At 34.1% G+C, this 13,459-nt stretch overlaps 3 protein-coding genes across 6 annotated transcripts in view; 2 read left to right on the top strand and 1 right to left on the bottom strand.

Annotated features, from left to right (window-relative positions):
• LOC110377185 (modifier of mdg4) overlaps positions 1-13,459 on the top strand; it is a 452,561-nt gene that overhangs the window by 52,451 nt on the left and 386,651 nt on the right. The gene's annotated exons all lie outside the window — the stretch shown is intronic.
• LOC126056284 (putative nuclease HARBI1) lies at positions 200-1,956 on the top strand. Its single transcript, XM_064037736.1, is given in 3 exon segments — positions 200-597; positions 600-663; positions 769-1,956. Coding segments are annotated over 3 exon segments (1,083 nt in total). The 5' UTR covers positions 200-443; the 3' UTR covers positions 1,634-1,956.
• Positions 1,895-3,760, bottom strand: LOC126054298 (uncharacterized). The gene is made up of 3 exons (XM_064037737.1): positions 2,995-3,760; positions 2,740-2,853; positions 1,895-2,507 (listed from the first exon to the last, which is right to left on the bottom strand). Exons 1-3 carry the CDS (start codon positions 3,389-3,391, stop codon positions 2,485-2,487), a joined length of 534 nt encoding a protein of 177 aa, XP_063893807.1. The 5' UTR covers positions 3,392-3,760; the 3' UTR covers positions 1,895-2,484.

Below are 13,459 nucleotides of genomic sequence, written 5' to 3'. Positions count from 1 at the left end.
CCGGATTGTTATAACTGTTACAGAAGATACGTTTGTTAAGGAAGTTTTATGCTAGTTGCTTGATGTTGATAATATTAAGGCCTTCTTGTATGGAAAATTGTGCTCCGATTTCATGTGTACTTATTTGTAAGTGGCGTTATAGACACTGCCTCTTATACTATGGTATGTACTTTTTTTGTTTTTTTAGGGCCGATTTTTCAATGGTCAGATAAAGGGAAAGATAAGGTTTATTCCACAGTTAGCGAGAATCTCAATTTTTCAATTGACAGATAGGCCCTAACGGTCAGGTAAACTCTCTATCCAGCCGATAAATTTATCTGGCCCTTTACGGGCCAGGTAGCGCGCTAACGGTCAGATAACTCAGATATTTTGTCATTTCTGCAATCACGCGCGTTCGTTTTTGTAGGTTATACTTGTGTTCTTGCTTCCTAAATTATAAAATAATGGATATTTTTGATTCTATCGACGACGAAACAATCGAGGAAGATGATATAGTGCTAAATTATTTAGAGTCAGAGAGAAGAGAAAGAGTTATTAGAGAGAGACCTGATAATATGTCTCTATGGGATGATAAGAAATTTCATAGGAGATTTCGTCTCGAAAAAGTACTGTGCAATTTTTATTAACCCTCATTGAAAGTAAAATCGCCAACGTAACAAACAGGTAAGAATTATTTTCTATATAAATAATAAAAACGAGATTTTTGTATATTGACTACGATCTAGGTAACATTGAAAGATACCTATATATTATTTTTTTATTTTTCAGAAACAATTCTGTTCCAGCTTTACAACAATTACTTCTGACTTTGCGGTTCTATGCGTGTGGTAGTTTCTACATTACGATAGGTGATTTTGCTGGAATACACAACTCAACTGCGAGCAAAATTATAAGAAAAGTTACTGAAGCAATTGCCTCTCTTCGCCAGGAATTTGTTACATTGCCAGCTAACAGAGAAGAAATATTATTAGTACAGGAAGGATTTTTTAATATTGCCCGATTTCCGAGGGTTATAGCGGCATTGGATTGTACTCACATCAAGATAATTTCACCAGGTGGCAATACTGCAGAAGACTACAGAAATCGAAAAGGTTTCTTCTCATTGAATGTGCAAGCTATGTGTACTAGCGACTTAAAATTTGAAGATATAGTAACACGATGGCCAGGTTCAACACATGACAGTTTGATATTCTCAAACTCTGCAGCAAAGTTTCAGTTTGATACTAATAGATTTCAGAATGGACTGGTCCTAGGTGACAGTGGTTATTTCTTAAATCATTATTTACTAACTCCGTTAAGTGATCCTCGAACAGAAGCCGAAAGACTATATAATGAGTCTCATATTCGTACTCGAAATGTAATTGAGAGATGTTTCGGGGTTTGGAAAAGGAGATTTCCTGTGTTAAGTATAGGAATGCGGTGCCGAATCCCTCTCGCTCAAGACATTATTGTAGCAACAGCAATTTTACATAATCTTGCAAGAATTAGAAATGAAAGCGAACCACCTGTGGATCCTGAAGTCCACATACCACAACAACCACAATTTGAAACTCTCATTGCTGACCAGCCAGGACACCAACACAATAGTACAAGGGACTCTATGTTAGAATATTTTGAAAGTCTAATCAACTAGTAATGATATATAATAAACACAATTTTATAACTACAATGTGTTCTTTTATTATACCTCCACTTTACAGTAATCATATTGTTATAATCAAATAATTTGTGGTGAGGTATTCACTGCTTTTGAATAGGATTATTAGAATTTAACAGTCTGGGTTTGTAGTGATAAAAAATTAATTTATTGGAACTAAACACACACATTACAATAAAAAATGGTCAAAGACTAAAGAGATCCTTGTTTTGTTGAATAGGTAAATGAAAAAAAAAAAACATTTTATAAATCTTTATTTATTATTTCTAAAGGACTTGTTCCATAATTTACACCAGTACGGAGCTTACTTAATAGTACTTCATGCATTTCCTGCTTCCTTCTTTCATCATTATGCAGGTTCTGCATTTTTAATAAGTGTGCCTGTTTGACAAACTCATGCTCTTTTATGGCAATTTCCTTCTGGAGCTTCACTAGCTCTAAGCGAGATTCAGTTAAATGGTCCAGTTTTGCAGTCACTCCAACTTTAGTAATTTTTTGATTACTTTTCAAGTATGGACTAATCTTAGTTTTAAAGCCTTTGGCTTCCATGAAGACCACTTATTCTCTGAAAATAATGATAAGTTTTAATTAATGTTATTTTATACAATGTAAATAAATGAACTGGAAAATTGATAAAGACATACCTTTTTCAGTTTGATCCACTTCCATATCCTGTATCTCTATAGATTGAAAGTCATCAAAGGCCTTGTCTGAAAACAAATTAATTTACTATTATATTTTATTACACTATTATACTATGTACTTTTTTTTCAATAAATTAAAATACCATTTCCAATTTCACTGTTAACTTTCTCCTTTAAATCCTGTTATGGGCAAAACTCTTCTTGATCTAAAACAAAAAAATATATTCAGGTCCTTGTTTTTCATTTTACATTAAATAAATATATATAGGTTGAACATTCTGTAAAAAAATCAGTGGCCATCATGTGATCATAAATCTATCAAGGATATGAGTAAAAATCAAACATTTATTCTTTTCCATTCTGCAGCCAGAGATTAATTACAGCACATGTTTAGTTATTTTCTAAAGTTATTTATTATTATTGAATTAGATATTTTACCTAAAGTACACGGAATATCGTCATCACATGGTACAATTACTAAATTATTTTCTAATGATTGCAGTGGCAACGATAGCGGGTCAACTTTAGCAGTCTCTTCCAGTTCTAAAGGTTCTGAAAAAAACAACAATACACAAACTGCTTAGAAAGATGCTAAAGATAAATGTAGTGCGTTATTACTTTTGTTTTCATAAACACTATATCAATTCCCATGGTAACATCAACAAAAATATTTTAAAATATTTGACTTCATACCTGGAATTTTGTCGCTGTCATTTCGAGCATCCAGCCCATTGATATTCGAACATATCGCGATAACCCTCTCCTGTATATCTGTAACCTCTGGGGCTGAAGAGGGCCCGCCACCAGTTTTGTACAGCTCTTGCCGATGTTTGGCCAATGTTTTTTTGGTTTCCTTTTTTATGCCTTCATATTTAAGCTTCAGGCTCTTGGTACTCCTCGCTGTAAATCCCGTAGCCGCATTAAATAATGAACTGATTTTTATCCACGCTGCTTCCTTTTCTTTATTGGTTACGGCGTCTGTCTGCTTATTTTCAATTATAGTACGGTGTTTTGCCACCAATTCAGTCAATAATCTTATTTCGCTTTTGTTAAAATTCGTGGAACGTTCACGTTTTACGATATTTTCCATGATTACACACAACACACAAAAAGCAAACAATAAATTCGAACGGAAAATAAATATTAACACGAAGACGAGTCGTCAAAGTTTAAGGTTATGTTATGATTCCCTCTAAAATGTGACAACCGCTGTCATTAAGTTGAAAATTGTTTGTCTCTTTCTTAGATCTGTAAATGTTCATAAGCGCGTCTCGCTCACACAGATGTAGTGTGAAGCTAGTCACAAAAAAAGGTCAGGTAGTAAACTGACTGGTAACTATGCTTTGAAAAATTGAAACTCTTTATTGGTTCGTTAAAGAATCAGATAAAGTTATTGATCAGTTAGCTACTTGACGTTTTATCTGGCTCTTGAAAAATCAGCCCTTAATGTTATAAATACATATACACTGTTAACTTTTCTTTATGCTCGTCTTAATATTGTAAGCATCTTGAGTTAAGTTAAACAACCCAGTTTATGGAGTCGGTATTCTTATACAATGTAAGGGTTAATGATTTAGGATAAATACATTTTCCATACGAGGAAATGACCTCACCTTGAGCTGTGAATTATTGATGTTTAGACGATACACATCAGTGGACAGAGACGGTTACTTAATAATAGACTAGATCGTTATGGAAATCGAATGTTTCTTGAATTTGTTGATCTCTAAAATGTATGTATATTTCGAAAAATTAATGTTATAAGCTTCGCTTTCAGTGATAATTCAACGCGATACGTAATTCGGTGATATTTTTTAAGTAATAATTATATGAGCCTTATTATATCTACGTTAATAAAGTTCTACTTATAGATAGATATCTACACGTTAATACTTAATATTCGTTTGTATATAAAATCTTATTTTTTAAATATAGACTGCTCCTTTATTATGAATTATATTGCGCTTAAATAATATGGCCTTTTATTTATTCACACAAAAGTAATTTTCTTATGTGCAAAAAAGTTATGCGTTTCGTAATCACTAAACTATTTTGAAAGATTAAATTATCTATTACCATATTACTTACCATGTTTCAAATAAAGTTGTTCTGAATTGAACAAGACTTATGATTGGCGTCCAATGACTAAGGCTGTGTTAAGTATTTCAACGATAGACCAGTGCGTCAGTGCGAGTTTCATTATAAATGAAATTGGTGAACAAGAAGTTAGCAAACAGGACCATAGGTGCAAACCTTACATTAAAGCATAACTTATGTCATAGGTGTACGACTTACAAGGAACCGACTGGGGTCTACCAACTTGCTTATCGACGGCTACAGCTATAGGAAGGAATACTCCAAAGGAGTGAAGGTCTCATGGAGGTGTTCCAAGCGAGGCTGTCCAGCGACCGCAGTCACTATCAACTATACGCTGCTGACCACCAGATATCAGCACAATCATTGACTGGGCCTCTGGGTTTCACAAATTCCGTTTAAAAATTTTATACTTTACGTGATGTTAAAACTATGAAAAAAATATATTTTGTTAAGGAACTGCAGGTTATTTTCTTTGAAATAAATCTTTAAAACAGTGTAACAATTGTGAACCAAAGAAAAGTCTGGGTAGCTCATGTCACAGCTAGCAGTCGTCATTGTGGGCAAATCTTCGTATTTCAGAGGTCTTTCCACATCGAATTTTCGTTGCAAGCTTTATATTTAGTTGTTCGAAGACAAATTAAATGGCATATATGTTGGTATTGTAGAACAAGTTCGGTTTTACACTACCGCTCGAGGTCAGCTCGGCGTCGTGTACAATGGACAGAAGTACTACCGGAGCTACGGCGGCAGCGGGGGCCTGGTGTCCTGGGTCTGTCGCAACAAGCATGTGTGCAGCCGCAGGATCAAGACCCTGGGACAAAAGGTGGTCAGCGTCTCTTCCAAAGCACATTCTAATACCTGTATCGAACTTGATTTACAAGATTGTAAGTAGAAAATTGAGGAGCATAAAAAAAAAAACAGAATACTGTTGTTGTTTTGTTGTGTGGCTATGACGATAAAGTTGTCTTAGCTCCTACTCTTCTTCTTCTCTTATATCTTGTGCAATTCTAAAAATATTTAAAATGCATAGTACATATTTACGATTACACCTAATAATCTGTTGTATAATCCTCGTATGTAAAAAATACGAAGTTACGTTTGACCTTCCTAATAATAGATACTTATAAGAGAATGTAATAAATAAGTTTTATCTACATTGGACCTACATTTATGATTTATTACATTGTGTTCCTAAAAATCATATTGTGTTTCATTTCAACTCAAGCTTAATGATTTCGATGGAACAGTCAGCAAATCTTATGGTAGTTTGACTAATTTCATGCTCATTGTTCACTAAAACAATGAAACGGAATCAGTAAAAAGCCTTTACCCCAAGTCTTTCTTTGAGAACACAATCATATTATTTTTTTCCCAAATCAATCTGAAGTATGTTTTCAGCCAGGTTCTTAAGGACGAATAAAGGCACGACGATGCTATTGTACAACGGTCTGCGGTATTCGAGAAATTACCAGAACCGCGACAAAGTGTCATACAGATGCAACAAGGGTGGTTGTCTGGCCCGCGTCACCACCTTCAACAATCGAATTGTATATGTTATGAATGAACATAATCATCACAATATAGGAACTAACATGTAGTTTGACTCGTAGGTGCACACATATAGCTTGTGGCACATTATAGCAGCACGGCAACAGCACGGCAGCTGCACGGCGTCGCCTCGAATTAAGACTACGGCTAGCTGCCAGCGCGCCAACCACGCGCTGTCCGCTCGCCGTCGGCGCGCCGTCCGCTCGCCGTCGGCACGCCGGCCGCGCGCCGGCCGCGAGGTGTAAGCTTGCTGTCACCGCAAACTCAATATTATTTTAAGACGATTATGATTGATGTTATGATTGAACACGACGTAATGACGTTGTTTCGCTGCCGGCTCGGAGTCGGCGCGCAATTAGCACGCCGTCGGCGCGCTGTACGCATGAGGACCGCTCGCTTGCAGCACGCGGGCGGCGAGTCGAGTTGTGTGGAAGCGGCAAGCACGCTGACTGCTCGCCGTTGGCTTTTTCATATTGACATTACGAAATATATTGTAATATACACGATTTAATGCTCTAAATTGAATGACAACTTAAATGCTGGTGTGGAGCCGTGCTGTTGCCGTGCTGCTGTAATGTGCCACGTCCTTTAATCTTCATTTCTAATATTACATTTTCGCATACTCAAATCGAAGACGAGAGACTGATTTGAGGTTTTTAAAATGAAGATAAGAAAAAATACGCACCCTATCTTGTTGGTTCTTTGTTACTGGAATGAATCGCAAGTTATTTTATCTAAAGTTTATTTTAAACAGTTATGGATTGATTTCAAAATATTAGTTTTAGTGGGTTTTTGAGTTTAGTGAGATATACCGATATACGTGTAAATATATTTTTTTGTGTTTGTCATAGAGATGTTATTGAGATTAAGCTGTGTACTATGTGTATTGAAAACTTGCTTAGATTAAAGTAAACACTAGTCATTAGCTGATGCTTAATTTATGTGAAGTGTTAGTGTAAAGACACTGCAATTGCTGTATTTGCCAAAGGTATCTCTTAAGTTTTTATTTGTTATAGTTTATGATTACGTTTCTTTACGATTTTCCCAATGGTTTCATTAAAAGACTGTGCGACTTAAGTAGGTATGTAAGAATAGTAGGTACTTATTCAATTGGATCTCATTAGGGCAGTAAAATAATTAAATAATAAGGTATATTAATTGGATTTAATTATTACATATTTAATAATAAGTATATAATTGTGCCAAGTTTTCGGCTGTGTTGGTTTTGTTAGTTTAATCGAAGTAATCATTAAGTAATATGTGGTTTAATAACGAAATATTTGTTTGTTTGTCAGTTTATTTTGTTAAGGTAGAGATCTAGTCAAATGTGCCATTCTTGTTTATAATAATGCAGGTTGATTCTATTAACCTAATATTATTTCCAGTCTTTGTTTTACCTTTTTAAGCAACCTCAGAAAATTAAATAATATAAATAAAATTATGTAAGTATCCAAAATTGTTATCATGTTCGAAAAATGTTTATTCGTAAGAAATTCAGAAATTTAATTAAGGTTGTAGTTTTCTTTTCAGAAAGGACCCCGTCATTTTGCATTTCAAGGCTGGGTAAGCCCCAGCTGTGTGTGGGGTCTCACAAGTACTGCCTGGTTGGAGTGCGAGGGGCTCTCACCAAGTGGAGGTGCACCAAGCAACCGAGGGGCTGCAGGGCTAAAGTAACCACCTTCCAGCGCGAAATCATCAGGCTTATAGACATACATAACCATTAGCCATGTCAGATGCCTGTAGAATACTCAAGAAGGACGATGTGTAGCATTGGTTTTTGATTAACCAAAGAGATTTTTTTTGATAAAAAATTGCTCGAATACAGTAATAAAGATATACCTAGACTTTGTTAAAGTTAAAATTCTGTAGACGCAGGAACAGTAGTTTCACATACATACCTTCTAAATTATCTACCTCTCATATTTGCTTAGAGGATTGGTTTAGCTTGTTGGTAACAAAGTTTCTATAAAGTCGGATAAAATATTAACGTTCACAGATACACCTTAGGTTCTGTAAAAATGTAAATAAAAAGTGAGTTTTAAAGATAATTCAATATTAAAAAGAAAGATGAATAGCGACTTGATGTGTTCATTATTTGTTGTAGATTATAAGGCGGTATTTCGCAGGTCCAATCGTGGTAATCGAATTCTTATGATAGGTGCCAATCGGTTTAAAAAGGAGAGAGATCTTGGTCTGAAAACAAGATGGATCTGCTGTAAGGTTCACACTGGGTGTCGAGCTTCCGTCACCACAATTCAAGATGAGATTGTTAAATTTTTTCGTGATCACAATCATACATAATTGAAATACTGAAACAATTCGATTTGTGAAGATGTGAAAAATATATCATTTATTTTTGTTAAAAATTGATTTTACTTGTTTTTAACGACAAAAACGGTTCACGTTTTCGTATTATAGACAAGGGGACTAAAATACAGAATTGGGAAATGTTATTTGAAGTTTCGACTGCCAACGAACCGTTGAAGTAGACTTTGATGAAATCTCTTTTTTTTAGAATCAGAGATAACAGAAGAATATTTTTTTGGTACTAGTTCACGAGGGAACCCTGTTCTAGTGCTATCAGGATACCGTTTCAAACTGATGAAGGCCAGCGGGAGATATAAACGATGGATTTGTATCAAAACTAGAGAGCGATGTAACTCCTTCATCGTTACGGAAGATGAAAATATTATTAAAATGAACATACGACATACTCATTGATGGAAAGTGGTTTTAATCAGAAACAAGTGTTGTGAAATTATATTTCTAGTGGCTATGATTAAAACATAAAACGATTCATGTTGATATTTACCCAGTTTAACAATTATTATGTTCATTATTTATTTACCTAACAGATTACATCTACCACTGTTTGTTACAAATGTGAATGTTTATTTATTGGCAGTAGGTAAAGTTGGGAGAATAAAAATATTTTTATTAAAATTCTTGTTTTATATTGACTCTTACTCGCAAATTGTGCATGAACGAGATATGAAAAGCATTATTAAATATATTTGATTATATGAAACTTTATTTGACAAATTGCTCAAATTGAACCTTTACTCGTATTTCCCAGGAGCAGCTAATCCTCTGGTTTTCGGGATCACGAAGTTCGGTAACCCCATCATTACATGGGGCAACTATCGGTTCATTAAGAAGCTGGCGCGACGAGTGAAGACATGGTGGGAGTGCACAGCGAGGAAGTCTAGTGGCTGTCGATGTGTAGCTGTCACTGTGAATGATCGACTTGTCAAACTGAACGGATGGCATAATCATTAGCCTGCCCAATCTTTGGTGCTGTTCACAGTTGGTCTATCAGTACATACAACCGTACTTTCCTTTGAAAAATTAGCTGTCAACTGCACAAAGGTGGCTGCATAAAGGTTATGAAGGTTCTACAAACTATTCAAAGACGTATCGTGTTTGGTACAAAAGTGACATTTATTATTATTTTCTATTAAAATTCTAGAGTGTTTATTATAATTTCTGTAGTCCTAAGTGGTAGACTATCAAATGTTGTTGGTTGACCAATCTGGTTATAGAGCTGCTTTTTACTTGGCGATTGCAATGTCGTCTTTACAGAGTCTTTTATCTAAAGAGAAAATATTACTCAGAATGATTTAAGCGCTGAGTAAAAAGTGGCTTATGGAAGTAGCTGTATAATATTTGTAAGGGCTACTACAGTTATAGATTTAATAGTTTAGGTTATAGTTGTAGTTAATAGATTATTTGTAAAAAAATAATTAAATAAACTTGTAGAATAAAGAAGTATGTCGATAGTTGGGTTATGTATGTTACAGTTAAATGACCCATGTAAACGTAATTTTATTTTAGTGTCAGTTCATTGTTTGTCAAAACTTGTGATTTATCAAGTTATTCTTAATAGTTTCCTATTATCAAATATTTCTATGTTAACTTAGGACTAGCAAGTAAATCAGAGAGTAGTTTCAAATATCAAAGACCAAGGCGATTTAATATATTATTAGAAATAAAACTGTGATTGGATAGGTATCGCCTTGTTACCGCTTTTGTGTTTATTTTTGATTGATTAACGTGCCAATGTGGAATATTAATTACTTTATTTAAATTAACGATGAAATAAATTCACATTTATTTAGATCATTTATTGATTACCATTGATGAGTAAAACGACCGTCGGACACAGGTGAACTGTATTGTTATTTTGGCATCTGAAGACAAATATATATTGGCTAGATAAAAAAATCAAAGGATTATTTAATATATTATTATATTATGTGATTTGATCTTATTTTATTAATTGATATGAATATTATTAAGTTGTAAATTTTATCATTAAAGATACCTTTATTATCTAGATATTTTTTTATCCTAAATATTTAGATGGTCAAAACAACAGTTAGGTACCAAACTAATTCACTGCAAATAGTTCTTATTTATGTATTTGGAAATGAATCTTTTGCATGAATCAATAGTTGAATGACACAATAAAATATTTTACATGTGTGTAGAGATGGTAATTGTCATTTTCTTATTTCAGAGCCCAAATTTGATTTGTCACAGCGAGGGAACTTGGTCGTACAAATAGGACCGTGGCGGTTCAACAAGCACGCCTGTTGGGGCTCCAAGGTTCGCTGGACTTGCATTAAGAAGAAGAATGGATGCAACGCTGCCATCACTACTATTGACAATGTCATTGTCAAGACTCTTGGCAAACATAATCATTAAGACTTTGTATATGATAAGTTGATTCCAGGATCTGATCTGATCGTTGACGTTATAATAATGTGATTTGGTAATTAATCAATCTAAAATAATGAAAAGGAACTTATTTTGAGCCCACTGAGCAATAAACAAAAATGCCTTCTTCCTCGTTCCTGTTGTCATGAAACTAAGCTGTGAAGCAACTTTCGGACACAATAGGAGAGGATTTTTATACATACTAACTTTGATGAACCTTTATAGGTCCCAAGACATAGAGTACAATTGATATAGCCATTTGTAAACAGTATTCTATAGAATCTAATAAGAGGTTAGTGCATTTTGTAGTTATTAATATAGAGTACCTAATACTCTATCACTTATTGTTCTTTGTACCCATATTATGTTGAAAAGGAGGCAGTGTTTGTAAAAGAAGTTTGACGATTGACGACGATCTTCCAATTAAGGAGTTAAATTGAACTTAAATGCTCGTATAGGAAATATTAATAGTATTAATTATTATTCGGGTTGATAATTGACAGCTGTTTAGTGTTACTGTACTTTTAGATTAAGATAGATTTGTTAGTTAGCTAGAGTTTTCCCTGAAGTTCCTTGTGTATGAAAATTGAAAACAAATGTTTAGTGATATTAGATTTTGAGTTCTAATCAGTGTTGCTGATTCTCAGAATTTTAGGATGTTAGTAACCTAATGAAAAGGTATGTTGCATTAGTTGGATATCCATAGTTGGAAAAAAATGTTGTCTGTATTGAAATTATTACTCAGTCGTTTAAAAAAATAATGTGTTTTACTTATTTGTATCGTCATCATTAGTAAAGAATATTTTAAAGATCCTTTAGAATGTGTATTTAGGATCTTACATAATCATAGTTTAACGCTTTTACTTCTTGTACTACTTAAATGATAAATGTTTCTTTTTGACGCTAATAAATATTTCCTTTTGTAAGTTTAGTTTGATTTCTTGTATTGTTTTTGTTTATTTATCGCGAAAGTTATTTATTGATTTCGTAAACATTTATATCCATCCATGTCAAAATTACACGAAGTTTCATAACTGGCATAACTAGTAGTATTAGATAAGTATTCCCAAATATTAATTTGTCAGGCTATGTACAGTCATAAATTAGTTTCTTTTTCTATATGCACGTCTTATTATTGGTTCACTCTATACATTAGCATATTACAGATAACTTCAACTCACTGCCAGGTACTAACATTATAATAATTTTCAGATCTGAATCCCGTATTCGCACAATCACAGCGAGGCAACCCGGTCATTATGATCGGTCAGTACCGGTTCAACCGGGTCAACAAATATGGCAGCAGAACCAGATGGGTGTGCGTCAAGGCTAAAGCCGGCTGCCGAGCCTCCCTGCACACCATGGACAACGCCATCGTCCGAGTATGGGGATTCCATGACCCACTAGCCCACACAAGTGCGAATAGATTCTAAATCAGTATAGAACATATGAACTGTTGCTCTGCTGCCTCCGCCGAGGTCACATTTTACATCATGTCACATTTTGCAATAAATATGCAATAATTCTTAGCGCGTAAGATATTGCATCATTGCGTAGATATAGACATTTTTATATCCTGAAACTGTGCATCTAGTTTTCATCATTTTAATTTAATCAACGGTTTGGTCACATCACTCGGCAAATCTCTAGCGGAAATTATTCAACTTCTGTCTTGACTTTAATGTTAAAGTTACATGGCATAATTTGAGACTAAGATCTTATTATATTTATAAAACTTTATTGATGTAAATGAATTATTAATGTAAAAATCTTCGATTAAGCTCTGTTATACATGTAAGGTCGGAAAACAGATCAGATCTCAGATCTAGCTTCGTAAAGAAGACAATCGCTCTTAGCTAGGACTATATCCCGTAGGTATATGTTTCTGACGTAGTTTAAGACAATCGTTTGTTATTTTTTTACTTACGATCAAAGTCAAGGTATGACTTATCCTGCATTCCCAGAAGTTGTGTCAAAAGCAATACTTCTCGAATCATTGGTAATATGACAAAAGGTGCTTTTCGACAGATATTGCTTGTCGCAAATGTTTTACTATTGAGGCTTTTTCGGTGGATGAAATCAAATGAAATATGATTGAAGTATATATTGTAAGCAGTATTTTTTATTAAGTTTGAGGGTGGGTTATAGAGGATAAGTGTTACAATATAGTTTTAAGAAGAACTGTAGCATCGACTAACTCCAGCAGTATAAGCTCTCGCACTCCAGTTACTAACATAAATATTACTTAGGTTTCGGTGGTGGATAAAATAGACAACTTTTATTCAGTATTTAATCATGAGTAATGTTTATCTTTAATAGTTTACTACTTAAGATAATATTACACGTGTATAATTTATGATTTTTTATAAAGTTGTTTTATTTCCTTTTTGATCCTACTCTATTTATTTTTTACTTTAAGTGTAAGCGGCAATGCGCTACGAAAAGTGCCAAGGGCACTGCCAACATATCTTTTGCACTACCTTTTGTGAATCTCATTTTTTAAGTGTAAAAAAAAAGTTAGAATTTGTTGGTTGTCAGTTTTGCGCTTTTAAGTTACGCTGTTAAGCGCAGTTTTGACAAAGACTATTTATTAAATCTGTATTCATTGAAACTTTTTTTTCTGAGGCAGGATGTTATTTTTTTAGTGGTACCATTACGAAGCTTGTGTTTTGTCTTTTCAGTTCAAAAGATTAACACACCCAGGGGCACTCAAATGCTTATAATCAGAGGTTATAAGTTTACCAAGCATTTCGTGACGGGAGTAAAAACACGCTGGCATTGTTCTGTGAAAACG

The sequence above is a fragment of the Helicoverpa armigera genome, chromosome 14, assembly GCF_030705265.1.
Source record: "Helicoverpa armigera isolate CAAS_96S chromosome 14, ASM3070526v1, whole genome shotgun sequence".
Lineage (NCBI taxonomy): Eukaryota > Metazoa > Arthropoda > Insecta > Lepidoptera > Noctuidae > Helicoverpa > Helicoverpa armigera.
This window is presented reverse-complemented; position numbering and strand designations above follow the sequence as displayed.